At 51.2% G+C, this 27,584-nt stretch overlaps 1 protein-coding gene across 2 annotated transcripts; it reads left to right on the forward strand.

Moving 5' to 3' along the window:
- The first annotated feature begins 916 nt into the window (after nucleotides 1–916).
- Nucleotides 917–25,764, forward strand: LOC123365222. Of its 2 annotated transcripts, XM_045007927.1 has the most exons (12): nucleotides 5,360–5,464; nucleotides 12,773–12,937; nucleotides 13,612–14,129; nucleotides 14,591–14,691; nucleotides 15,026–15,148; nucleotides 15,620–15,699; nucleotides 16,107–16,212; nucleotides 16,670–16,761; nucleotides 24,161–24,250; nucleotides 24,685–24,820; nucleotides 25,042–25,136; nucleotides 25,718–25,764. In XM_045007927.1, the coding sequence occupies exons 4-11, from the start codon at nucleotides 14,632–14,634 to the stop codon at nucleotides 25,045–25,047; spliced, it is 693 nt and encodes a 230-aa protein (XP_044863862.1). In that variant the 5' UTR covers nucleotides 5,360–5,464; nucleotides 12,773–12,937; nucleotides 13,612–14,129; nucleotides 14,591–14,631; the 3' UTR covers nucleotides 25,048–25,136; nucleotides 25,718–25,764. The 2 variants fall into 2 exon arrangements, with proteins under 2 accessions (XP_044863863.1, XP_044863862.1); XM_045007928.1 differs by lacking the exons at nucleotides 5,360–5,464; nucleotides 12,773–12,937; nucleotides 13,612–14,129; ... (1 more) ...; nucleotides 15,026–15,148; nucleotides 15,620–15,699 and adding exons at nucleotides 917–972; nucleotides 1,152–1,446; nucleotides 1,897–1,976.
- Nucleotides 25,765–27,584: the final 1,820 nt, after the last annotated feature.

The raw sequence follows: 27,584 nt of genomic DNA on the forward strand, positions 1-27,584 counted from the left end.
CCAGCCTTCTGGCAGAGGAAACCCGCTCCTGGCGCAGGCATTGAGGTGAGAGAGGCACCGACCAGGCCCAAACGGAGCTGGCTCAGGATGCGGCTGCGCAGGCAGGACCCAGCCCAGGAGGGGAGACGGGCTCTGGGGCTTGTTGTGTGGGCAGCACCGGCCCCAGGACCCCAGCCCTGATTCCCAGCAGGAGGCATCGCACTGCCCAGTCACTGAGGACCTTCCAGCCTCTCCAGGGCAGGAGGTGGAAGATCCCTGTCCCAGCACCAGCAGCTTGGCCCGCTCCCTATGGGACAGCAGCAGCTCCTGGGACTCTGGCAGCAGCTCCTGGGACTCTGGCAGCAGCTCCTGGGACTCTGGCAGCAGCGAGGCCGATGGGCGCTGCTGCTTTGTTGCAGGTGAAGAGCCAGGCTGGGCTCAGGCAGGGTAAGGACGGGGCTGTGAACACCCTGGGCACAGATGCTCTACCAGTGCTGTGGGGGGGGGGTCCCCAACCCAAATGTCTAGCCTGAGCCACGCGAACCCCACTGACACCAGCAGCAGTCACACAGCTGCCCCTGCAACAAGAGGAACTGGGGGGTGGGTGCATCAGGAGTTACTGCCACTTTGGTCCTTGATGCTCCCGAGGGAGAGAGGGGAGCAGGCACCTCCCAGGGAGTCCTGGACAGTGCGGGGGACCTCTCTGCTATGAGCTTCTGAAGCTGTTGGGGGCTGAAGGCATCCCTGAGGGGCGGGGGGGCGATCTGCCTGGGTGCTTGAGGTGGGAAGGGGGAACTTTAATCCTGCTCTACTCAACATGCCTCTGTCCTTCCCCCAAGTGGCAGCAGGCGTCACCCTGTTCCCTTCTCTCCCTGGTGCAGGGACCCCCAGGGACTCAGAGGATGAGGAGAGGAGGAGGAGGAATGGTTGGACATGGCCACAGATGAAGCTGCACTCAAGGTCATCAGAGAGCAACTCCAGGGCAGAGAAAAGGTACAAATGTTCCCCAGCTGGGCTGGGCTGTAACCAAGATTGTCCTGTCCCTTCCCAGCATCCCGACACTCTGCAGAGGGTCTTGTCCCTGATGATCTCCCACCCCTTTTTGTCAATGATGTTGGACCCCAAAATGGGGGTATTTGTCCCACACCAGCTGAGGTCTCCTCCCCCGACAGGCACTGTTCCACTTCCAGATCCTGCTTGAGTAGGAGTCGTGGGAGATTTGGACAAGAGTCGGGTCCCCACTTTCCCCATTGAGTCCTGAGCCCTGGAGCTGGCGTGGGTGGGAAAGGGATGTCCATGGCTAATTGGCTCTCTCTCCACTAACCCCACTCCCGGTGGGTGCAGGATGAGGCGCAGCAGCTCATGTTCCTGCATGCCATCCACCCCGCGTGTCTCGCTGCACAGCAGAGAGGGCAGGACACACTGGATCCGCACTGCTGCAAGGCGGCTGTGGTGGAGAGGATTGTGGTGAGTGAGACACGGCACCTGGGCAGTGGTATCGCCGGGTTAATGTGTGGGGGCTGGGTGGTGTTGGAGGGGGCAGGAGAGGGCAGGGATTGTTGGGGCTGAAGATTGGAGAGAAGAGAAGGGAGAAATACTGAGATTGGTCACTAGTGGGGGAATCATGGGGCTAGAGGGCAGCTGAGGCTGAGGGACAAGGAATCAGATGGTCCCAGCTCAGTAGTCAGGATGGTGTTGGATGGGAGCAGTGTTGACAGGGAGGAAGGAAGAAGGGGAATGGGTCTGAGCTGTGCAGGAATCCTGGAAGGGGGAGATGTTTGATGGGCAGGACGGAATCAGAGGACCGGGAGGCAGGTGGGGGGATCCTACTGGCCATGTGGGGCACTGGCTGTGTAATCTCCTCATGGGGAAATGTCAGTGGCGCCCGAATTTCACATGCTTCTTCGCATCTCACAGGAGCTCACTGAGGAGCTGCCTGACGACTCTCCACCTTGCGCCATCTTCGCCAACTCCCTGATTGCTGTGGGCAACCTCAGGTACCTAGACCATCCCACCTGGCTCCCCTAGCCCAAGTGCTGCTCAGGACGAGGGCTGGGAGTCCCTATCCCTCCCACTCCCAGGTCACCTCCCAAGGGTGTCTCCTCTGGCAGAAGTGGTGGGGTGGGAAGGTTCACTCTCTCCTGACTGGGCTGTTCTTATCACTCCAAGAACATTACAGGGGCCTTGGGGAGAGGCTCACTCCAGGGGTCAGATACAGGAGGGGCAGCAGGGTCCAAGGAACAGGTGCTATTCCTGCCCTGCCACTGTCCGTCTGTGAGGCCTTGGCCATGTCATTCCCTGGCTCGGTGCCTCAGTTTCCATTCTTGCCAGCCTGTGCCTATTTCTCTGTGGTTTCATGTCCATGTTGGCGCCAGTGCCATCCCCGTAATGCACAGTCTAGTACCAGATCCTCTCTCTTGCCAGCACCATGAAACCTGCCCTGGAGCCAGGGCTGGAGACACACCTCTTGCATGCGGTCTTTAACCTGGGCACAGAGAAGGACACCACCCAAGTCCAGGTACATCCTCCTCCTTCATCCTCCTCCTTCATACTCCTCTTCCTCCAGAGTGGCCTTTGTTCCCTGCTTCCTTGATTCACTGGAGCTTCAGAGACAGGGGTGGGGTGGGCAGAGATGGAACAAGCTGGGAGGGAAGGGATTACTCCTTCCTGGAGGATTCCCTTCTTTCTTTCTTCCTGCCTTCCATATGCCATGTTTTGCAGAGCTTCCATCCATAGCAACTTCGCCATTCCATACTCTGATGCCTACGAGGCTCTCTGTACAGACCTGTTATGCTCATGGATCAAAGAGCCAGCTGTCCTCAATCCTTGCTAACTGCCTGAACTGGGATGTGAATGAGAGAGGCCAGGATATGTGTTTGGGAGTCTCACCAGTGCTTTCCACAGACCCCTCTTCTCATCCTGTGGCAAGTGTAGCCCCAGTTTCCATAACTCTGACCCATGGCTCTCCCTTGTTTTGCAGGCTTTGCACAAGGTCATGCCAGAGCTCCTGGATGCCATGCTGGGGAACCTGCTGGTAGAGTCCCCAGAAACAGGCTCCACTACATCTTGGAGCTGAGCCTCATGAGGAGGGGCCGGGAGCGATTTACTTTAACTCTTAGGAGGACTGGGTAAGGAGAGACTGGAAGTTCCATTTTCTAGTCTGTCCTCTTAGTGTGGTCCCCAGTGGAATGTTTTCTTTGGTGAGGGCTCTCGGTACAATGCAGTATCAGGTCTTTCCTCCTTGAAGGACAGAGGAAGGAGCTGGGGCTTTAAGCCAGAGCTCTGTCTGGTTCTGTTGAGCACTAACCGCAGGGCATCTGGCTGGCTTGGGGAGTGAGAATCTGAAAACCCGCTCCCTCCACCATGAGATTCAGGAGATGGCTCTCAGATAAGAGGTACAGACTCCTTCCTACAGAAACAGGAGGACCCAAAGGAATCAGCCCTTCTCTCTGATAGCCCCTGAGATTCCTGGGAGGATTGTGTTCACAGTCATTCCCTTCATGCCACCATGGACTTTAGTACAGGGGAATGGTAAGGCCTCAGTCTCCTTTCTGGTGAACTGTTCAGAAATCAGAAGTTCAGGGAGCGTGGGACCAGCCCCAACACCGAACATTGTCCCAATCTAGGGAGACACTGACAAGTTGTGATCTGCAGGATACAAGCCTTGTCCTGGGGGAAAGAATCCCCTTCTAAAGTGCTGTGATCAATGACTCGGATATTCCACCCTGTGCACAATGTCTCAGCTCCCTGGGGTTGGGGAGGGGCTCATTTGCACAGCACATGCACCTGCCTATTGATCCTGACCTGCCTCCTTCCCCCACAGCACGTCAACTTCTGCATCGTGTCCAAGGTGTCCCAGGAGAGAGCCAGGGCCATTAAGAGCAGCACGGCCCTGCTCAGATACACCCTCCCTGAGTTTGATGTAAGTGACCTCTGACCTCAGCTTCCTGACTCCGGGCATAGGTAGGCTGGCTCCAAAGGGCTGAAGGAGCTGCTGCTGCAGGGCCTGTGGGTTAGGAGTGTTCCTCTTGGGGAGGCAGTGTCAGAGCAGGGAATGAGCTAGGCTTGAGTCAAGTTCTTCTTGTCCTGGTTAAGTGGTGACCCTGGGCCTTTAAGAGGACCATGCTCCAGCCCTGCTGCAGCCAGGTTCGTGTCTGGCGTTGGGTCCCTTCTTGGCATCTTGGACAGTACCAGGCTCCCTTGGCAGCAGAGAAAATGAAGGGTCTAGCTCTGGCTCCTCTCCCCTCAGAATCTCCTGCAGAGGGGCTGAGGGGAAGGAGAGTCCTGGCCCAGGGGAGACTGGGAGCTCACAGGAAAATGCTGATGGAGTCCCCTCTCCTCTCCCTTCTGTTAGAACCCAGCAGAGTTCCCCAGGATGGGTCACCATGTGGCACAGCTGGCTCTGTTCATCAGTGACCCAGCCAAGGACATCAGCTGGCAGCCCAGGGAAGGGATTTACCGGCTCTACCAGCTGCTGCTGCACCAGAGGGATAAGGAACCCATCTGGGAAATGGGACCAGATAGGAGACTGCGAGTGACCACAGGTGGACAATGGGACCCGAGCCAATTTCAGACTGACCCCAGCAGGAGGATGAGTCTCTCTGTTTCTCTGTTCTTCTCCACCCCACTGTGCATCCACCAATGGGATTGAAAGGACACAGAAACTGCAACCAGAATGATGAATGTGTGTCTCTGTCTCGCTACCAGGGCTGACCATCCATGAAGCAGAAAATCTGTGCTGCTGGGACTGGCACCAGGACAGCAGGCTCCTGGGCTACAGGAACACAGCCAGGGTGGGGGAGGTAAGGACACTTTGCCAGGGCATGACACAGCTCAGGAAGTGGGGCTGGCTGAGTTCCCTGCAGTGGATGCCCCCCGGGAGACAGGAGAAGAGCCCACTCCTTATTTACAGCTCAGAGTTCCTCATCCAGCACCCAATGGGAGAGGCTGGTACTAAAGGTCTCACACTGGAATCTCGCTTGTTGCTGTGATTTGAGTGTCTTACACGGATCCATTGGTGCGTGGCATAAAGAGAATCCCTGGGTGGATGAGTTAATATAGGATTATGGCTCTTGGTGTTTCTCTGCATGTTGTCCCCCTGGCTGATACCCAAGTGTCTGAGAGGAGAGCACTGGAGCAGTCAGTCACTATTGCTTGACCAGACCCTGGTTAGATTCCCTGCACCCTGAGGAAGCAGAGAAATGAGGTGGGATTTGCCAGTGCCATTGCCAGTCAGGAAGCAGATGGCCCCAACCTGGGAACTGGGTACAGCAGCTCTCTTACCCTCCCCCTTTGCCACTAGAGGGTGATGCCATTCTACCTCCAGTACTTGGAGCCTGGTTCTGGGCAATCTGCTAAAGCCTCATGTCCTGTTGGTTTTAGGTCTTCGGAAAGTTCTTCTCAGAGGGACAGAGAAGATACTTCCTCCATTGCTACGTGGTCTGCTCCTCACCTACTCCCTCCTGGGGGAAGCCAAGGGGACAAGGTAAGCAGCTGCATTAGACTCATGAGATTGGGGCAGGGCCCAGGGCCTCATTCCCATCCTATCGCCATTTGCTGGCTGGCAGCAAGGAGCCTGGTGGGGAATGAGAGTCAGAGCAGGTGCTACTGGAAAGGGAGATGAATTAACCTCCATGAGCAGAAGGGAGCCAGCCTGTGCCCTGAGCAGCTCCAACCCAGCTCTTTAGACCACCTTTCCCTTGTTGCCGGTAGCTTACTAAACCATTGCATTCGCTGATGTGCTGTTCACGCACCATTTCCCTGAATAGCTCCTCTGCATACTTTGATGGGATCTCAACACATGCCTGGAAAATTTCCAGGTTTTCCAATATTTCTAAAATATTAAGGGATTCCCGTGCCAGAAACAAAGTCATAGCTCGTATTGCTAAATGTCTCCAAAATACAACTTCAGCCTACCCTGCATCAGCCAGATCCAGCTTAATGTTTTTACATAACATAACATAAGAACATAAGAACGGCCGTACTGCATCAGACCAAAGGTCCATCTATCCCAGTATCCTGTCTATGGACAGTGGTCAATACCAGGTGACCCAGAGGGCGTGAACCTAACAGGTAATGACAGAGGTGAAAGTAAGCTGGTACGGTCCGGTAGGGCGTACCGGCAAGAGCCAGTACGCTGTGCCGGACTGCATCGACTTCCACGGCGGGGATTGAAACGGCTCTGGGCTGCCCGCGGCTGGGATTTAAAGGGCTCAGAGCTCCCCGCCACTGCGGGCAGCCCAGAGCCCTTTAAACCCCGGCCGTGGCTCTGACGGCTGGGCTGGGGCCAGGATTTAAAGGGCTCTGGGCTTCCCTCAGCAGCAGGAGCTCTGGGCCCTTTAAATCCCTGCCCCAGCCCCGCAAAGCTCAGAGTTCCCCCTGGCGGCCAGAGTCCTGAGCTCTTTAATTTGCCCCTGAACACTGGGGGGCTCCCAGCCACCTCTGCAGCTGGGAGCCCCTGGTTGATTTAAAGGCTCTGGGTCTCCCAGCCACAGCTGGTTCCCCAGGGCCTTTAAATCTCGAGAGGCCATGCCTCTTCTGGATGAGGCCACGCCTCTTCTGGATGAGGCCACGCCCCCCTCAGGACTCCAGCAGTACCAGTAAATCCTGTAAGTTACTTTCACCCCGGGTAATGATCAAGTGATCTCTCTCCTGCCATCCATCTCCACCCTCTGGGAAACAAACACAGTCTAGGAACACCATTCCTTACCCATCGTGGCTAATAGCCATTAATGGACTTAACCTCCATAAATTTATCCAGTTCTCTTTTAAACACTGTTATACTCCTAGCCTTCACAACCTCCTCAGGCAAGGAGTTCCACAAGTTGACTGTGCGCTGTGTGAAGAACATCCTTTTATTTGTTTTGAACCTGCTGCCTATTAATTTAATTTGGTGACTCCTAGTTCTTGTATTATGGGAATAAGAAAATAACTTTTACTTATCTACTTTCTACACATCACTCATAATTTTATATACCTCTATCATAACCCCCCTTAATCTCCTCTTTTCCAAGCTGAAAAGTCCTAGCCTCTTTAATCTCTCCTCATATGGGACCCTCTCCAAACCCCTAAACATTTTAGTTGCCTTTCTCTGAACCTTTTCTTTTAATTGATTTAAAGAAAAATCAACAGGTAAAAGCACAGTCAACCCACGAAACTCTTTGCCAGGAGATGTTGTGAAAGCCAAGACTATAACAGGGTTTGAAAAATGACTAGATAAATTCATGGAGGATAGATCCATCAATGGTTATTAGCCAGATGGGCAGGGATGATGTCCCTAGCGTCCGTTTGCCAGAAGCTGGGAATGGGCGACAGGTGGATCACTTCATGATTACCTGTTCTCTTCATTCTCTCTGGGGCACCTGGCATTGGCCACTGTCGGAAGACAGGATGCTGGGCTAGATGGACCTTTGGTCTGACCTAGTAAGGCCATTCCTATGTTCTTATGTAAAATCAGTGTTACTCACACACCTGCACAGGGTGGGCTTGAGCATGTGTGAATCTTTCAAGGACGGAAGTGAGATGGAGTGTACACGAGAATTTGTGAAGGAGTGATATAGAAACCTTCCACAGAATTGCAAATCATGGCTTTGTGGACAGACTAAAAGCAAAGTGAGGGAATCTTCCCCTGACCCTCATGGCAGTACAATTAATATAGCCTCTGTTTCCTTCCATTGGCCAAGCTTGCTGCCTGGGACTGCAGGTGCTACAAGTGGCCAGCAGGGGGGCAGAAGGAGGAGGACCATGCAGAAGGTTTGGCGATAGGGGCAAGGAGGAGCAAAAATCACTTTGCTTTCAAAAGAGCCAAGGAGGAGAAGGACACAGTCCATAAAGAGAGACTGCTCTAGAGGTTCCTGGATGAAGGGAGGTGGAGCAGAGAGCAGACATGTAGACGTGACAGTGGAATGGTCCTCGTTCACAATGCTTGGAGGTTGAAGGGTGGCGTTTCTAGCAGGGCCAATGAACAAAATTACAAATAAGGCTTGTGTTCCAAACTATTGACAGCTGTGTGTCTGAAAGAAAGATCCTCTAACTCCTGTCCAGGAGATGTACCCCTCTCTCTGAGTCCCTTCTGGCCATAAAGTTTACTAATTTCAAAATGAACACTCATTGAGTGGGGTGGTCCACAGGGAGCAGCTCAAAACTCCAAACTGGATGGCCTGGGGCAGACATTAGCATTGCAGAGGATGGGTGGGTGTGGCAGTGACATCACAAGGGCCTTTTGCAGAACCTCAGCTTATTGGACAAAGGTGGTGGGAAGATGATGATCTCACAGAGAGACCCTGACATCAGCCAGGCAAGACGGGGGGCTCTCCAGGGTTTGCTCTCCAGGTCTCATTGTGGGAGGCCCTCACAAAGAGGTGGGACTGGAATAGTGCTCTAAGAGGGGTTCCCTCCGGAGGTGACCTAGGCCATCTTTAGGACATCTGGTGAGAACTCTTGGCTTCCTGTCTCTCAGAGTCTCAACACTGATTGGGTGAGCATGGGGCTGTTATGAGGGAGGAGACTCAGGTCCTTGCTACTCTGTTTTAAGACCAAGGAAATAAGTCATAACCATACATGTATTTGATTGCTCTTGCTGCTTCTCTCCATTCATTGTCTCTGAGCAATTCATGATTCTCTCTCTAATGGTCTGGTTCTTTTAAAATACTTACTGACTAATTAGGGTTTAAGAAAGCCATATGCAAACCCATACTTCCAGGAACAAAAGAGTCAGGCCGCACCCTACAGAATGGGGGACAGTCCACTGGAAAGCAGTGACCCTGAACAGGATTTAGGGACCAAAGTGGATAAGCTGCTCAACATGATCTGTAAATGTGAAGCTGTGGTAAAAAAGGTTAAAGCCATCCTTGGATGGATAGAGTAGTGAGTATGGAAAGGGAGATGATACAGTTTTGATGAGCCTGATAGTGGAGCATTGAATCCGGTTCTTGTGTCCATATTTTGAAAATTACCTTAAAAAACTGGAGAGGTTACAGAAAAAATTCATATTTGAGTGATGGGGATGATGCTTTATAGTGAGACATTGAGAAAGCTCAATCTGGTTAGTTTATCCAAAAGAAGAATGAGAAGGGAGTGGCTTCACTTCATGGAGAGAAAATGCTGAGTATAAAAGGGCTCTTTTATCTAGAAGAAAAAGCCATGACAAGACCTCCATGGCTGGAAGCAGAAATCTGAAAAAGTCTAATTAGAATAGGACCCAGATTTGTTAGAGGGAAATTCATCGTTGGAACAAATTTCCAAGAGAAATTATAGTTTCTCCATTTCTTGATGTCTTCTAATGACTAGCAGACTTCCTGGAAAAGGTTTGAGTAAAAAAACCAGGCAGCTCTTCTGACATACAGGAGGCCTTAGGATATGCAGGGTATCAGATTAGATGCTCTAATGGTCCCTTCTGGCCATTAGTCTACTAATTTAAGAAAACCTGATTGTGGCCTGGGGAGCAGCCTCTGATGTTTTACTGTATAGCAGGCTTGATCCCCAGAATGAAGAGTCATTGAATGGAGTGATTCAAGGGTAGCAGCTCAAACCAGGGCCGCCCAGAGGATTCCGGGGTCTTCGGCGGCGGGGGGCCCTTCCGTTCCGGGACCCGCCGCCAAAGTGCCCCGAAGACCCGCGGCGGGAGCCCCCCGCCGCCGAATTACCGCCGAAGCGCAGCCCGGTCTTCAGCGGTAATTCGGTGGCGGGGGGGGGGTCCCCGCCGCGGGCCTTCGGGGCACTTCGGCGGCGGGTCCCGGAACAGAAGGGGCCCCCCGCCGCCGAAGACCGGGCTGCGCTTCGACGGCGGCGGGTCCCGCGTCTCTCGCCCCCCCCCGCCTGGCCCCCGCCGCCGCTTCTCGCCCCCCCCCCGCCGGGCCCCGGCCGCCGCTTCGCGCCCCCCCCCCCCCCCTGGCCCCGGCCGCCGCTTCTCTCCCCCCCCCCGCCTGGCCCCGGCCGCCGCTTCTCCCCCCCGCGCCTGGCCCCGGCCCCGGCTTCTCCCCGGCCCCGGCCTCGGCCTCTTACCGAGTGCGTCGCCGGCAGGGCCCGAGCTCCATCCCGCTCAGAGCCAAGTGGTGAGGGGGTGGGGCTGTGAGCTCCACGCCGAGCGGAGGCAGCTGCCCCGCCCCCTCCCCACGGCGCTCTGAGCGGGACGGGGCTCAGGCCCCGTTGGAGCTCCCAGCCCCGCCCCTTCACCACGCGGCTCGGATCGGGGCAGGGCTCAGGGACTCGGCCGGAGTCTCGGCGCTTGATGCGCCAAGGCTCCAGGAGAGGGGCAGAGGCGGGAGCCTCCGCTCTTCTCTTGGGGGCCCCTGCGGAGCCCGGGGCAAATTGCCCCCTTTGCCCCCCCCTCTGGGCGGCCCTGGCTCAAACACCCAATGTGGCTGGCCAGGAGCAGGAAATCAGCACTGCAGGGGAGGGGCGGTTGTGGCAGTGACATCACAAAGGCCTTTTGCAGGACCTCAGCCTATTGGACAAAGATGGTGGGAAGACGATGATTTCACAGAGAGACCCTGACATCAGCCAGGCAGGACAGGGGTGCAGGACGGGGGCAACCTGAGAAACAGACCCCTGTGGCTTTGCCTCAGCAACTCTTCTTCTTGAGGTCTCTGCTTAAGGACTGAGAGAGAATTCACTTTCATATTCGTGAGTGCGAGGAGGACCCTCTTTGGAGTTTTCTCCTTTTCTTTTACTGATTTTGCTAGAAAACAAACATCACTGTTTAGAAGGTAAGAGCCTCCGAGAGGTTTGGAACCTGTTCACTCTTATATATCAGGTGCCAGCTGAATTCTAGGCATGGAAAATACTAGATTGAGATGGCAGAATTTTATTCCCCACCTAGGACTTTGTTCCTAAGAATCACAGGGGACATTGAGGTTTCTCCTTTTTGTTTTCCCTTTTCCTCTGTCCCTCCCTCCTTTCCCTTCTTCTCTTGCATCTTTTGTCCTTTTCCCATGCACTCTTCCTATCACCAGGAGCTGTGTATGTGTGTGTGGAGGGCGCCGGGGCGGGGGGGCGTGTCTCTCCAACTCTCATTGTGGGAGGCCCTCACAAAGAGGTGGGGCTGGAATAGTCCTTAAGCGTGATCCCCTCAGTGGTGACCTGGGCCATTCTTTGGGCTATTTCATGAGAACTCTCAGCCTCCCAGCCCTCCAAGTCCCAACCCTGTTTGGCTGAGGAGGGGGCTATTGACAGGGAGGAGACTTGGGTCTTTGTTCTTCTCTTTTAAGACCGAGCCAATAAGTCATAACCAATTCTATGTTTGACAGGTTTTGATCCTGCTCTACATTAATTGTCTCTGAGCAGTTCATGATCGTCCCTAACATTCCAGTTCTTCTAGAATATTTGCTGAATAATTACTATGTACAATTGTTGCTCTGTAGCTCATTTGAGAGCCCTTTATTCTCATCATTACATGTATGAAATTCAAGATGAGCTAGTTAGTTTGAAACTCAGGACTCCTGGGTCCTATTCCCAACTCTGCCACTGGCTGGCTGCATGACCTAAGACAAGTCACTTCTCCTTTCTCAGCCTTAGTTTCTCCTTCTGTCAAGTAGGAAAAACAGTCCTCTCCTACCTACCTCACGGTGGGTGGAGGATGGGGATCCATTGGAGAGTGTCAGTAGTAGCAGTGCAAAATATGAAGTGTCCTATCATATGGAGTCCTATCAGATTATGACATAATATGATAGCGGAAAAATTCTATTTTATTTGTATTTTATTATTTTGAAATTGTTAAGAGCAGCAACTACTTAGCTCAGACTGAAGCATCTCATTTAATTTTCTTGATCAGTGTCTCCTCTTTTTGTGCAATGAGACAATTTAACACACTGTGACAAACAGGAGATGGTCTTGTTTTGCAAACAAATATTTTGCAAAGAACTTTCATCTAAGTTGTTATGGTTTCAAGAAACAAACTGGTTTAGTCTGAATGGATTTTCTGGCAGAAAACAGTTTCCATGAAAATTTTTCCCACCACCTTATATCCTGGACTCTATCTCTGCCTCCGGGGGGGTTGTTGTCTGTTAGTTAGAACAGGAGTCAGGACAGGTGGCTTCTCTTTCTGGCTCTGCCACTGCCTTGTTGTGTGGGATCTTGGGTAGGTCACTTCCCTTCTCTGTACCTCAGGATGCCCATCTGTCCCGGGGGAATAGGGACAATTCTCTAACTCTGGGCAGCAGTGAGTCTGGGTGAGATAAGGGCTGTTAAAGCCCTCTGCAAAGGACAAAGGGGGATTTCCAGATGTTGAACGTCAAGAATTCTAAACTTTGTTAAAATGGCTAATCTGGAGAAACAAGAAATGGTTGGGGCCAAATTTTAATCATCGTCTTTTTTAAAGCCCATTCAGGGATGTGACTCCAAGTGAGCCATAAAGAGGGGGAGCAACTTGCCCAAAGTCCCACAGGTCAATAGGAAAGCCAGCAATGGAACCCAGGAGTGACTGATCCAGTCACTACAGCAGAACACACTCCCTCTCAAAGGCAGGGGGACCGGACATGAGGGCCAGGAAGTGTGCAGCAGTGGTTAGTGAAGGGGCCTGGAAATGAGACCTGCTGGGTCCCATCCATAGCTCTGACACTTGATGTGACCCTGAGCCGGTATCTTCCCCTCCCCAGGCCCGTTTCCCATCAGTAGGGTTGGGGGCCCATCCTTACAGCGCAAGATGGTTGGGAGGCTTCATGAAGGTGAGTTAAGTGCCGGGATGTCAGGAGCTGGGAGGTGCTGTAACCCCCGCACTATGGCAGCGTTCTGCACCCCCTACTGCTGGCTGAGTTTCTCCAGCCCTTGGCAATAAGACAAACTCTTCTTTTCACAGCCAGTCGATCGCCCAGTGTCATCACCCTGCCTGCTGGCTGGGCAGGGTAACTCCTCAGGTCACCATCCTCTCCAGCCTGCCTTGGGCTTGGGGAGTGAGGAGGAGGGCGAGGGACAGCTGGTGACCCTGAACATCTGCCATCCATCACACCGTCACCTAGAGCAAGTGAGTGGCAGTAGGGTTCCTAGGTGGTTTCCCCTGGGAAGAAGCAGAAAGAGGGGGAGAGAATCTCGCCCAAAGGAGATTGGATTTGCAAACAGCCCTCAGGAGCCCTTCACTGTCAGACCGGGTAGAGCCTTCTCCGGAGCCGTCTCCAGTGTGCTTGGAAACGTGTGCTTGTGGGAGACTGTTCCCCAGGCAGAGAGGCTCTGAACTGGAGCAGACTCTGTGAGCTGCTGCACATGGAAATCCATGGGGAATGAGGGGACCCTGGGCTTCCAGTGCCAAGGGACTTTGTAACTTTGACATGGGGAATGGTTTCCCAGGAGAAGTCTGGACTCCTTGGTTCTGTTCCTTCTCTAGCCTGGGTGGGAGTGTGGCCTGGGATGACAGGAGGGGGCTGCTTGTCCAAAGTAACTGATGGTCTTTGTGACTGACCCCACTGCTCTAAAAAGAGGAGACTCCCCTGGTATTGCTGCACCAAGGATGACGCGGGGGAACGTTGGGAGCAGATCATGTAACCATCTCCTGCCAGTGTGTGTAGCCTGCACTCCTTGGCCCCATGAGGAGTGGGGGAGGAGCTGGTCTGGCTGGGGCAGGGATAGGGAGGGACCGAAAAGGCCCGTTAGTGCGTGGCTGCCTTGACCCCAGACTCACACCTGCTCCCCGCTCGGTTCCAGGATGGCCAGGCTCCTGAGGATGTTCAGGAAGAAGGCTTGGCAGGTGGCCCCAGAGCCTGAGAGAAGCAGCTGCCATCTTTCCAAGGAGCAGAGCAGCCCCTCCATACCCGCTGGCGGGGAAGCAGCTCCCCTCCAGGCCAGGAGGTGGAAGTGCCCAGCCTTCTGGCAGAGGAAACCAGCTCCCAACACAGGTGCCGAGCTGGGAGAGGCACCAACCAGGCCCAAATGGAGCTGGCTCAGGATGCGGCTGCGCAGGCAGGACCCAGCCCAGGAGAGGAGATGGGCAGGGTGGTCCTGGGGCTTGTTGTGTGGGAAGCACCGGCTGCAGGAGCCCAGCCCTGATTCCCAGCAGGAGGCATCGCCCTGCCCGGTCTCTGAGGACCTTCCAGCCTCCCCAGGACAGGAGGTGGAAGATCCTTGTCCCAGCACCAGCAGCTTGGCCCGTTCCCCATGGGGCAGAAGCAGCTCCTGGAACTCTGGCAGCAGCGAGGCCGATGAGCGCTGCTGCTTTGTTCCAGGTGAGGATCCAGGCTGGGCTCAGGGAGGGTGAGGATGGGGCTGTGAACACCCTGGGTCCAGGCGCTCTACTAATGCTATGGGGGGGGGGTCCCCAATCCAGGTGTCTGGCCTGAGCCATGTGAACCCCACTGACACCAGCAACAGTCACACAGCTGCTCCTGCAGCAAGAGGAACTGGGGGGTGGGAGCATCAGGAGTTGCTGCCACTTTGGTCCTTGATACTCCAGGGAGTGGAGGCAGGAACCTCCCAGGGAGTCCTGGACAGTGAGGGGTACCTCTCTGCTATGGGCTTCTGAAGCTGTTGGGGGCTGAAGGCATCCCTGAGAGGTGGTGTGGGGCCCAATCTGCCCTGGGTGCTGAGGTGGGAAGGGGGAACTTTAATCCTGCTCTACTCAACACACCTCTGTCCTTCCCCCAAGTGGCAGCAGGTGTCACCCTGTTCCCTTGTCTCCCTGGTGCAGGGACCCCCAGGGACTCAGAGGAGGAGGAGGAATGAGTGGACATGGCCACAAATGAAGCTGCTCTCAAGGTCATCAGAGAGCAGCTCCAGGGCAGAGAAAAGGTACAAATGTTCCCCAGCTGTGCTGTGCTGGAACCGAGATTGTCCTGTCCCTTCCCAGCATCCCGACCCTCTGATGATCCCCCACCCCTTTTTGTCCATGATGTGGGATCCCCAAAATGGGCATGTTTGTCCCACACCAGCTGAGGTCTCCTCCCCCCACAGGCACTGTTCCACTTTCTGATCCTGCTTGTGTAGGAGTCGTGGGTGATTTGGACAATAGGCGGGTCCCCACTTTCCCCATCGAGGCCTGAGCCCTGGATCTGGTGTGGGTGGGACAAGGATGTCCCTGGCTAACAAGCTCTCTCTCCGCTAACCCCACTCCTTGTGGGTGCAGGATGAGGCGCAGCAGCGCATGTTCCTGCACGCCATCCACCCCGCGTGTCTCGCTGCACAGCAGAGAGGGCAGGAAACACTGGAGCTGCACTGCTGCAAGGCGGCTGTGGTGGAGAGGATTGTGGTGAGTGAGACACGGCACCTGGCAGCTGGAGGGAGAAGAGAGACATGGGATGGGCAGGGGTATCGCCGGGTAAATGGGTGGAGGGCTGGGTGGTGTTGGAGGGGGCAGCAGAGGGCAGGGATTGCTGGGGTTGAAGATTGGGGAAAAGAGAAGGGAGAAATTCTGAGATTGGTCACTAGTGGGAAATGGGGGAATTGTCGGGCTAGAGGGCAGCTGAGGCTTAGGGACAAGGAATCAGATGGTCCCAGTTCAGTAGTCGGAATGGTGTTGGATGGGGGCAGTTTTCAGGGAATGGGACTGAGCTGTGCAGGAATCCTGGAAGGGGGACAAGTTTGATGGGCAGGAAGGAATCAGAGGAGCAGGAGGCAGGTGGGGGGATCCTGATGGCCATGTGGGGCACTGGCTGTGTAATCTCCTCATGGGGAAGTGTCAGTGGGACTCGAATTTCACATGCTTCTTTGCGTCTCACAGGAGCTCATTGAGGAGCTGCCTGATGACACTCCACCCGGCGCCGTCCTCGCCAACTCCCTGATTGCTGTGGGCAACCTCAGGTACCTAGACCGTCCCACCTGGCTCCCCTAGCCCAAGTGCTGCTCAGGCCCAGGGCTGGGAGTCTCTGTCCCTCCCACTCCCAGGGCACCTCGCAAGGGTGGCGGGGTGGGTAGGTTCACTCTCTCCTGACTGGGCTGTTCTTTTCATTCCAATAACATTATAGGGGACTTGGGGAGAGGCTCACTCCAGAGGTCAGATACAGGAGGGGCAGCAGGGTCAAGGGAACAGGTGCTATTCCTGCCCTGCCACTGTCTGTCTGTGAGGCCTTGGCCATGTCATTCCCTGGCTCGGTACCCCAGTTTCCATTCTCGCCAGCCTGTGCCTATTTCTCTGCGGTTTAATGTCCATGTTGGTGCCAGTCATCCCCATACTGCACAGTCTAATACCAGATCCTCTCTCTTGCCAGCACCATGAAACCTGCCCTGGAGCCAGAGCTGGAGACACACCTCTTGCAAGCTGCCCTGCATGCTGTCTTTACCCTGGGCACAGAGAAGGACACCACCCAAGTCCAGGTACATCCTCCTCCTCCATCCTCCTGTTCCTCCAGAGTGGTCTTTGGTCCCTGCTCCCTTGATAAACAGGAGCTCCAGAGATAGGGGTGGGGTGGGCAGAGATGGAACAAGCTGAGAGGGAAGGGATTAATCCTCCCTGGGGGATTCCTTTCTTTCTTTCTTTCTTTCTTTCTTTCTTCCATATGCCATGTTTTGCCCCGCTTCCATCCATAGCAACTTGGCTGTTCCATACTCTGATGCCTACGAGGCACTCTGCAGAGACCTGCTAAGCTCATGGATCAAAGAGCCAGCTGTCATCAATCCTTTCTAACTGCCTGCAGTGGGATGTGAATGAGAGATGCTTGGATATGTGTTTGGGAGTCTTACCAGTGCTTCCCACAGACCCCTCTTGTCATCCTGTGGCAGGTGTAGTCCCAGTTTCCATAACCCTGACCCATGGTTTTCCCTTGCTTTGCAGGCTCTACACAAGATCATGCCAGAGCTCCTGGATGCCATGCTGGGGAACCTGCTGTTAGAGTCCCCAGAAACAGGCTCCACTACATCTTTGAGGTGAGCCTCAGGAGGAGGGGCTGGGTGAAATTTTACTTGAACTTGTTGGTGCCACTAGGCCTGAGTAAACCAAAGTTGTGACTTTGGGCCTGAAGTGAACCAAAGTTCTTACATGCTGTGAACTTTAACCAGCCTAAGATGCTAACAGACTGCAAGCAAAATGTGTAGCTGTCAGCAATCTCCGCTTGCAAATGTAGGAGTTTGAAACAGCAGAAGCGGCGGGGAGGAGGGGGAGAGGGGGAAGGAAAATCTGTATGCGTTTGTTCTGTGAAGGCCATAGATAAGCTTGTGCATGAAAACCTTTTCTAACACGCTGAAATGTAATACCTAATGTAGCTGCTGCTGGGAAGGGAGGGGTGAGGGGGAAAACCGAACAAAAGGCTTACACAAACAAGTGGGGTATAAATGCTGGGACCCCGCCTGCGCGCGGGTGTGCAGGATTTGAGAATGCTATTCTCCCTGACACCTTATTTGGGACTCAAATAAACCTGGTTTTGCTTCTCCACCCTGGTGTGATAATTAGTGCGACGCACACCGGGCAACGAATCCCGCTGTTGCTCCGCCTTGGGCTCTTTGAGTCGGCAACAGTTTTGGCGTCCCTGGGTGGGCTCGAGGCAAAATTGTGCCTTGCCCGGACTCCTCCAATGGCCGGTGGACGATGGTCACAGCCGATGCCTAGCGCGCACTGGTGTCTTTACCGGGGGCCTCGGCAGAGACACGTCAGGCTGACCTTGGAGGACACAACGGTGCAACGCACTCAGATAGTGGAGAAGCAGCTGCGGGCGACGGTGAGGAACCGGTCCTGTGGAGAAGGTAGGAACAGTCCAGTGGTGTGGACTTTTGCCTGAGGCTGGGGACGCCCAGCCGTTGTAATTCCCACTAGACAAGAGAGCGTCCTATAGTGGGTCAAGGGCAAGCCCGTGGTATGGGGCAGGAACAGAGTACAGGCAGGGTATGGTGTACACCCTTAGAATGCATTCTGATGAATTGGAGAGTGTTTGAATCAGATCCAATGACTAAAAGTGAACTGAAAAGATTTTATACAGTAGACTGGCCTCAGTATCAGTTAGAGAGCCAGGAAAGGTGGCCACCAGAAGGATCACTTAATTACAGCATGATCCTTCAATTATTTCTGTTTTGTCAGCGAATGGGTAGCTTCTGAAGCTGTTTGTATGTAGAGCTCTTGTAAAAATCCCTCATCATATGCCCCAGAGCTGCACTGGGAGAAGAACTGTCCGTGGGAATGTCTGTCTCTGCTGGGCTCATGCCATTTAAATTTATTGACTGTGCAGCAAGATAAAATGCATCGTGGTAATAGAAAACAATGGCCTTGGTGTGTGTGTGTGTGTGTATACCTGTGTGAGTGTTCGTTGCTGGAAGACGCCCAGATTGCCCTGTGAAGCGATTGCTAATGATCAGGAGTAGTCTAACGCAAGCCCAGTAACTAGTGGATCTTTAGGAGATCCAACCCACGGTGGGCTGACTCAGCCTGGCATCGTCCGGCGAGGAAGCTGCCTGGGTCTAGGAATGTGTGAACCCATCTTCCCTCCCCCCCCTTCCTTTCCGTGTGGGCTACTGACAGTCTGATCATCTCATTGGATGCAATTAGAGTATACGGCGCTGTGTCTCCCAGAGACTAGCCGACGCTCTTTGCTGAAAGGGGATGTAGGAAAGTCAGTCATCCTTGTTAGTCTCCCCTGTGTGACTGTTCTGTAGGGAGAGATTCTTAGTTTATGAGCCGCTAGTGCGGACAGGGTACCCTCTCTGTGTGTGCAAGTGGAAAGTGGGTAAAGGGACAGTCTAAAAATTCTACCTCACCCCCTAAGGGTACCCCAGCATGTTCCATGTACGTACATTATGGTCCTAAAACCTGCAGGTATTTAGAGAATTGGAATCTTCACATGTGTGAAAATCCATCTAAACAGTGCCCATTAGAAGGTATCTTCAATCTAGATAAGATCATATATCTCAGAGGAGCTTTTAATCACAAAGAAAAGCCTCTGACACAGTGTGAGCAATTTGTCTAGGAACGGGTTAATTTGAAACTCGGCTAACCCCAGAGATAAAGAGAGAGCTGCTCTGCTACAAGGTCAAGAGCCAGCACACAGACTATGCTAAGTAAAATTGCTTTCAGCCCCAGCTGGTTGTGGAAAATAAACAGAGGCAAACCAAGGGTAGTATAAGTTACAGAACTAAGATTGCATTTGCAAAGCTTAACGGTTCAGTGAGATCCAACAGTTTTTGCAACCCTGAAGCCGGACAGGCAGCTGACCTGAACTGGAATCTCTGAAAGAGACGCCGCAGGAGATTCCAGGGTGTAAAAGAACAGCCATCCCAAGAGTGGAAGCATGTTGGAAATGCTGGACAAGCTGTATACAGGATAATCTCCCGTCCACCTATTTCCCTTCTCTGAACATTATACACAGACATGCCAGTCTGGATATGTGTAAGTATTAAAGTGGCTTAAGGCTTGGAGCATTCATATTTTTTCCTGAGTGATGTGGGAGTGTTCCCAATACTTTCCATTGTTGTTTTATTATTTTTAATGAAGCTTTAAAATTTGGATATATGGTGTGATTTCTCTACCCCCCCCCCAGTCCTGCAATGTCAGTTTGATCACCTGACATAAGGAATAATTGGTAACAGAAATTTGTCAGTTTGGTGAGCAATAGAGAATTGGGAAGCCTTGCAGAATTTACACCATCTGTTTTACCCTTGTTATTTTATGTTTGCTTTGTTTGGTATTGTTTGGTATTATATAATAAGGATTGTATGGTTAAAGGTGAGCCCTAATAGAATAAGAAAACACTATCTGGTTTTGGTGCACTATCTAGTTTTAGCTCTGTTCTGTTTAACCGGTTACTGTTGGTTTTTCTGCTCTGTTCATTTGGGCGTTGGGTGTGTGGGCGGAACTGAACTTCTCGTTCGTAATTCCTCAGGGTGGAAGCCATGTGTGCGATGAAGCTCTGAGGTTGTATTGAGATAATTCTGTCCCGCCCCCTGTGACGGACAATGTAATAGAAGTGGAAAAATCTGGCTTTGACTGTAATTTTCTCTGCTCTCTGTGTAATTTTCTTTTCTGTTTAAGTGTCAGCAGACAAATGGGTGGGTCTCTGGGTAGACCCCCTTTAGAAGTTTGAATTGTGTGTTAAGTAAATGGCCTTTACCCAATGGCCGTGTATTTTTGCCAGGTGGCAAGCCTTACTAGGGAGGACTTGAGTAGTTTTGGGAGTAAAATGTTTTAGGAAAAAGACCAGAAGGGTGGGGGCTAGTTGTGAAGCCCACCCTCCTAGCTAAACTGGTAATGGAATAAGTTTGTGTCCAGGATAGGGACAATTCAGCAAGAAAAGCAGGATCGGGCCCAGGCGAGGCAGGCAACAGAGAGATGGGAAAACAGGTTGGAAACTTTTAAGGGTGTAGTAAAAAAAGAAGTAAGTGAGTATAAGCATGGAAATTTCAAATACTCAGGAGAATATTTGAAATGGTAATTTAAATTGGTAAGTGGCTGCTAAAAAAAAAAGCAAGTAATTTAAGGAAGGAGCATGTAATTTTTAAGAAAAAATAAAAAGTTAACTCTTTAGTTGCTGGAGGGAACAGCAGTTGAACTTTGTAAAAATGCTAAAAAAAAGTTTTTGGTGTCTTTGAAATGTTTGTAAATAAATTCAGGCAAAGAAAATATGGGGTAATTCTCCTGAATTAACAAGAGTATTCGTATATTTTAAGTAATAATTGACTGCCCAGAAGGGGGTAAACTTTTGCTTTGTCTTTCAGATAATCAAAGAAAACTAATACCAGCTGAACAGCATTCAACATATCATGCATTTACTGACAGAGTAACAATTATGTTTTGTGTTCTATGTTCTGTCTTGTGGTGTCTGTCTCAAGTGGCCAGAATTGTTGTGTTTAATATTTTTATGGGATAATCTAATTTAAAATCAAGTGGCAGTGTTAAATTGAAATGCAGATACTTGTTTTGTTCAATTTAAAATACAAAGTGTTTAAATATATCAGAAAAATGTGATATACTAAAGTCTAATACATTTTCCTAAGTAAGAAAAAAAAACTTTATTAGCCAAATCTTTTAATTAAAAATTGTTATTAAAATTTGCATACTAACAGTCTTTAAAAGCAAGGACATGAAAAGTTAACCCACTCCCCATATTGTACATGGGATCCTTCTGGCTACCTCAGACTTCTAGCCAGAGGGCTGGGATGGTAAAAAGCTATTAAACTAAAGGTTATATTAAGTAAACTCATCAAAGTGGGTGTGCTTGTCCTGGCCTGTTGTTCTAAAGCTCTGTAATAAGGTTATTTTATTAAAAGGGTATATGTGGCATACATTAAATAAAACTAATGTACTGTGTATGTGTTTATTGTTAACAAAAGGTGTATAAGTAAAAGTTTCCTTTATAGGTTAAAAAAAAAAATGAAAAAAGAAAAAAAAATAAGTTAACTAAAAAAAAAATAATAGCTAACATGCTAAAATAAACTGGCCAAGATTTGTGCTAAGACAAACTTAAAGTGGCCAGATGCCCTTCCTTTGGCACTAATAAGTATAAGAACCATTACTTGGCTAAAAACCAGAAAAAGGGGGGACTTAAATTTGCCCATGCAACTATAAAATTTGTAAAATCTGCAAAGACACTAATGCAATGTGTTAGGTTTTTTTTCTCACAGGTAAAGAAGAAACAACCCAAAGATCCTAGCAGCCCTGCCCACTCCTTGGAACCAGAAGACTGGGTCTACATAAAGATCCATCAACGAAAGACTGCCTTGGCTCCACGCTGGAAAGGCCCTTTCCAAGTCCTCCTGTCTACCAACACTGCTGTGAAGTGCCAAAGACTGACTGCTTGGACCCAGGATTCTCACTGCAAAAAAACCCCTCCACATCAGAAGAATTTTCCTATTGATGATTAGCCTATTCTTTCTTCTAGTTCTACTGTGCTTCTGGACAGCTTCTGGACAACCTCTCCCTTGTCCACTGACAGACCAGCTGTGCCTTTAGACTTTTCTAGAAAAAGCAAAGCTATTACAGGGTGATATGTGCTGGAAACCTCTCCCCTGTAGGATGCTAAACCACAATTGTTTTGGAAAAGAAGAAGAAACACTCACTCCACTGACATTGCCAAAGTCCAGGAATTCCTGACTAAAAGGACATTAAGAACTGACCCTGGTAAAGAAACAAAGAATTGTACACTGGCAAGAAAGAAATTTATGGGACCCATGATTGGGAATGTGGTGTTAATTGACTTTTGGGGTTTAATCTACAGGCTGTGCCCTGTGTTTTGAATAAATCCTTCAGTATGTATTGCCCTCCTAATTGGATTTTAAATGACATTGCCCTTATCAAGTTTTCAAATCACTTCTACATACCCAGATTGCTCACAAGGGGATGCCATTAAATTAGCACAACAGAGGGCCTGGGTTATTTCCTCTGGAAAGAAAGAGAATTGAGCAGATCCCTGTGGGCTAGGGCCAATATCTTAAAAGACAGGAACATAATAAGAAATTGGGCCAACTAGAAAAGGCTACTAGCCTTATTTTTGAAACTCAGCTATCTTAAATACAGGCTGGAGTTGGTGAGTTACATGTCATTTCAGCCCTTAGTTCTATGACCCAGAAGTTACTGACAGAGATGGTATTGCATATCACTGAGGCTGGGAAGGTATTGCAGTGGGATCTAGACCAGACTTGGCCCACTGCCCTTACAGATGCATCAGGAGTACCATCTGATCTGTGGTCATGAAGACATACTTGGACACTTTCTGAATGGAAGTGGGGACATTCACAGTGCTCCTTCCAAGCATATGGACCGGTTAGGGTGGGTGTGGTTTCCACATACCGAATCCTGCTGGGTCCATGGGGAGCATGCATATGGGACTGAATTATTCACCGAGACATCTGGGAAATTAAACCACTTGGTATACCTACCTGATTTATAGTCAGTGTCCCAATCCCTTAGTTGTTAAATAAACATTCCACTCTTTTGTCCATGCATTCATTCCTGGGTTGGGGGTAACTAAGCTCAAAAGAGCAGTTGTACATATATCTGTAAAGCTTCATTGTTTTTTTTGTTTTTAAAGTTTGAGAAAACTCGCCAAAAGTTTGTTGAGTATTCTCAAAGGGGGGAATTGTTGGTGCCACTAGGCCTGAGTAAACCAAAGTTGTGACTTTGGGCCTGAAGTGAACCAAAGTTCTTACATGCTGTGAACTTTAACCAGCCTAAGATGCTAACAGACTGCAAGCAAAATGTGTAGCTGTCAGCAATCTCCGCTTGCAAATGTAGGAGTTTGAAACAGCAGAAGCGGCGGGGAGGAGGGGGAAAGGGGGAAGGAAAATCTGTATGCGTTTGTTCTGTGAAGGCCATAGATAAGCTTGTGCATGAGAACCTTTTCTAACACGCTGAAATGTAATACCTAATGTAGCTGCTGCTGGGAAGGGAGGGGTGAGGGGGAAAACCGAACAAAAGGCTTACACAAACAAGTGGGGTATAAATGCTGGGACCCCGCCTGCGCGCGGGTGTGCAGGATTTGAGAATGCTATTCTCCCTGACACCTTATTTGGGACTCAAATAAACCTGGTTTTGCTTCTCCACCCTGGTGTAATAATTAGTGCGACGCACACCGGGCAACGAATCCCGCTGTTGCTCCGCCTTGGGCTCTTTGAGTCGGCAACAAACTCTTAGGAGGACTGGGTAAGGAGAGACTGGAAGATCCATTTTCTACTCTGTCCTCCTAGCTGGGTCCCCAGTGGAATGTTTTCTTTAGTCGGGGCAGTCGGCACAATGCAGTGTCAGGTCCTTCCTCCTTGATGAAGGACAGAGGAAGGAGTTGGGAATTCAAGCCAGAGCTCTGCCTGGTTCTGTTGAGCACTAACCACAGGACCCCCTGGTTGGCTTCATGAGTTAGAGTCTGAACCTACCCCACCGCCCCGCCAACCTTGAGATTCAGGAGATGGTTCTCAGATAAGAGATACAGGCTCCTTCCTCCAGAAACAGGAGGACCCAAGGGAATCAGCCCTTCTCTCTGATAGCCCCTGAGATTCCTGGGAGGATTGTGCTCACAGTCATTCCCTTCATCCCACCATGGACTTTAGTACAGGGGAATGGCGAGGCATCAGTCTCCTTTCTGGTGAACTGTTCAGAAATCAGAAGTTCAGGGAGCGTGGGACCAGCCCCAACACCAAACATTCTCCCAATCTAGGGAGACACTGACAAGTTGTGATCTGCAGGATACAAGCCTTGTCCTGGGGGAAAGAATCCCCTTCTAAAGTGCTGTGATCAATGACTCGGATATTCAACCCTGTGCACAATGTCTCAGCCCCTTGGGGTTGGGGAGGGGCTCATTTGCACAGCACATGCACCTGCCCATTGATCCTGACCTGCCTCCTTCACCCACAGCACGTCAACTTCTGGATCGTGTCCCAGGAGAGAGCCAGGGCCATTAAGAGCAGCACGGCCCTGCTCAGATACACCCTCCCTGAGTTTGATGTAAGTGACCTCTGACCCCAGCTTCCTGACTCTGGGCATAGGTAGGCTGGCTCCAAAGGGCTGAAGGAGCTGCTGCTGCAGGGCCTGTGGGTTAGGAGTGTTCCTCTTGGGGAGGGAGTGTCACAGCAGGGAATGAGCTAGGCTTGAATCAAGTTCTTCTTGTCCTGGTTAAGTGGTGACCCTGGGCCTTTAAGAGGACCATGCTTCAGCCCCTACTGCAGCCAGGTTCGTGTCTGGCCTTGGGTCCCTTCTTGGCATCCTGGAGCAGCACCAGGCTCCCTTGGCAGCAGAGAAAATGAAGGGTCTAGCTCTGGCTCCTCTCCCCTCAGAATCTCCTGCAGAGGGGCTGAGGGGAAGGAGATTCCTAGCCCAGGGGGGACTGGGAGCTCACAGGAAAATGCTGATGGAGACCCCTCTCCTCTCCCTTCCATTAGAACCCAGCAGAGTTCCCCAGGATGGGTCACCATGTGGCACAGCTGGCTCTGTTCATCAGTGACCCAGCCAAGGACATCAGCCGGCAGCCCAGGGAAGGGATTTACTGGCTCTACCAGCTGCTGCTGCACCAGAGTGGTAAGGAATCCATCTGGGAAATGGGACCCGATAGCAGACTGCGAGTGACCACAGGTGGATAATGGGACCCCAGCCAATTTCTCTCAAACTGACCCCACCAGGAGGATGAATCTCTCTGTGTTTCTTTTCTTCCCCACCTCACTGTGCAGCCACCAATGAGATTGGAAGGACACAAGCACTGCAACCAGAATACCAAATGCATGTGTGTGTCTCTTTCCCAGGGCTGACCATCCATGAGGCAGAAGATCTGTGCTGTTGGGACTGGCACCAGGACAGCAGGCTTCTGGGCTACAGGAACACAGCCAGGGTGGGGGAGGTAAGGACACTCTGCCAGGGCATGACACAGCTCAGAAAGTGGGGCTAGCTGAGTTCCCTGCAGTGGATGCCCCCCGGGAGACAGGAGAAGAGCCCACTCCTTATTTACAGCTCAGAGTTCCTCATCCAGCACCCAGTGGGAGAGGCTGGTATTAAAGGTCTCACACTGGAATCTCGCTTATTGCCGTGATTTGAATGTCTTACACAGATCCATTGGTGCGTGGCATAAGGAGAATCCCCGGGTGGATGAGTTAATATAGGATTATGGCTCTTGGTGTTTCTCTGCATGTTGTCCCCCTGGCTGATACCCAAGTGTCTGAGAGGAGAGCACTGGGGCAGTCAGTCACTATTGCTTGATCAGATCCTTCTTAGATTTCCTGCACCCGGAAGAAGCAGAGAAATGAGGTGGGATTTGCCCAGTTCCATTGCCAGTCAGGAATCAGATGGCCTCAACCTGGGAACAGGGTACAGCAACTCTCTTACCCTCCCCCTTTGCCACTAGAGGGTGATGCCATTCTACCTCCAGTACCTGGAGCCTGATTCTGGGCAATCTGCTAAAGCCTCATGTCCTGTTGGTTTTAGGTCTTCGGAAAGTTCTTCTCAGAGGGGCAGAGAAGATACTTCCTCCGGACAGCAGTGCTGGCCATCCACAACCCCCTGCTGCGTCTCAGCCAGGCTGGGCTGCTCCTCGCCTACTTCCTCCTGGGGGAAGCCCAGAAGCTGATGGGGGACAAGGTAAGCAGCTGCATTAGACTCAGGAGATTGGGGCAGGGCCCAGGGCCTCATTCCCATCCTATCGCCATTCGCTGGCCTGGCAGCAAGGAGCCTGGTGGGGAATGAGACTCAGAGCAGGTGCTACTGGGAAAGGAGATGAATTAACCTCCATGAGCAGGAGGGAGCCAGCTTGTCCCCTGAGCAGCTCCAACCCAGCTCTTTAGACCACCTTTCCTTTGTCGCCGGTAGCTTACTAAACCATTGCATTCACTGATGTTCTGTTCACGCACCATTTCCCTGAATAGCTCCTCTGCATACTTTGATGGGATCTCATCACATGCCTGAAAAATTGCCAGGTTTTCCAGTATTTCTAAAATATTAAGGGATTCCCCTGCCAGAAACAAAGTCATAGCCCGTATTGGTAAATGTGCCCAAAATACGACTTCAGCCTACCCTGCATTAGCCAGAACCAGCTTCTTCATTTTTTTAATTGATTTAAAGTAACATCAACAGGTTAATGCAACCCATGCAACTCTTTGCCAGGAGATGTTGTGAAAGCCAAGACTATAACAGGGTTTGAAAAATAACTAGATAAATTCATGGAGGATAGATCCATCAATGGTTATTAGCCAGATGGGCAGGGATGATGTCCCTAGTGTCCCTTTGCCAAAAGTTGAAAATGAGCGACAGGTGGATCACTTGATGATTACGTGTTCTCTTTATTCCCTCTGGGGCACCTGGCATTGGCCACTATCAGAAGACAGGATGCTGGGTGAGATGGACGTTTGGTTTGACCCAGTAAGGCCATTCCTATGTTCTCATGTAAAATCGCTGTTACTTACACATCTGCACACTGTGGGCTTGTGAGTGTTTGAATCTTCTAAGGACAGAAGTGAGATGGAGTGTACATGAGAATTTATGAAAGAGTGATATAGGAACCTTCCACAGTATTGCAAATCATGTCCTTGTGGACAGACAAAAAGCAAAGTGGGGGAATCTTCCCCTGACCCCCGTGGCAATACAATCAATGTAGCCTCTGTTTCCTTCCATTGGAAGACACTTCCACACCTGCTGGGCCAAGTCTGCTGCCTGGGACTGCAGGTGCTACAAGTGGCCAGCAGGGGGGCAGAAGGAGGAGGACCATGCAGAAGGTTTGGCGATAGGGGCAAGGAGGAGCAAAAATCACCTTGCTTTCAAAAGAGCCAAGGAGGAGAAGGCCACAGTCCATGAAGAGAGACAGCTGTAGAGATTCCTGGATGAAGGGAGGTGGAGCAGAGAGCAGACATGTAGACATGACAGTGGAATGGTCCTTGTTCACAATGCTTGGAGGTTGGAGGGTGGCGTTTCTAGCAGGGCCAATGAGCAAAATTACAAATAGGGTTTTTGTTTCAAACCAACAAAGCATGCCGGCCACACCTACAGAATGGGGAAGTGTATCCGGGAAAGCAGAGACTCTGAAGGGAATTTAGGGACCATATTGGGTAAGACGTTCAACATGAGCTTCCAGTGTGATGCTGTGGTGAACAGAGCTAAAGCCATCATTAGATGAATGAGCAGCATAGTGAGATGGATAGGGAGGTGGCACAGCATCAGTGATACTGATATCGGAATACTGCATCCAGTTTTGGTGTCCATCTTTGAAAAAGATGTTGAAAAATTGGAGATGGGGCATCAAAGAGCAATAAAATATTTTGAGGGCTGGAGAAAAATGCCTTCTAGTGAGCTGTTGAAAGAG

Source organism: Mauremys mutica, chromosome 2 (assembly GCF_020497125.1).
Source record: "Mauremys mutica isolate MM-2020 ecotype Southern chromosome 2, ASM2049712v1, whole genome shotgun sequence".
Lineage (NCBI taxonomy): Eukaryota > Metazoa > Chordata > Testudines > Geoemydidae > Mauremys > Mauremys mutica.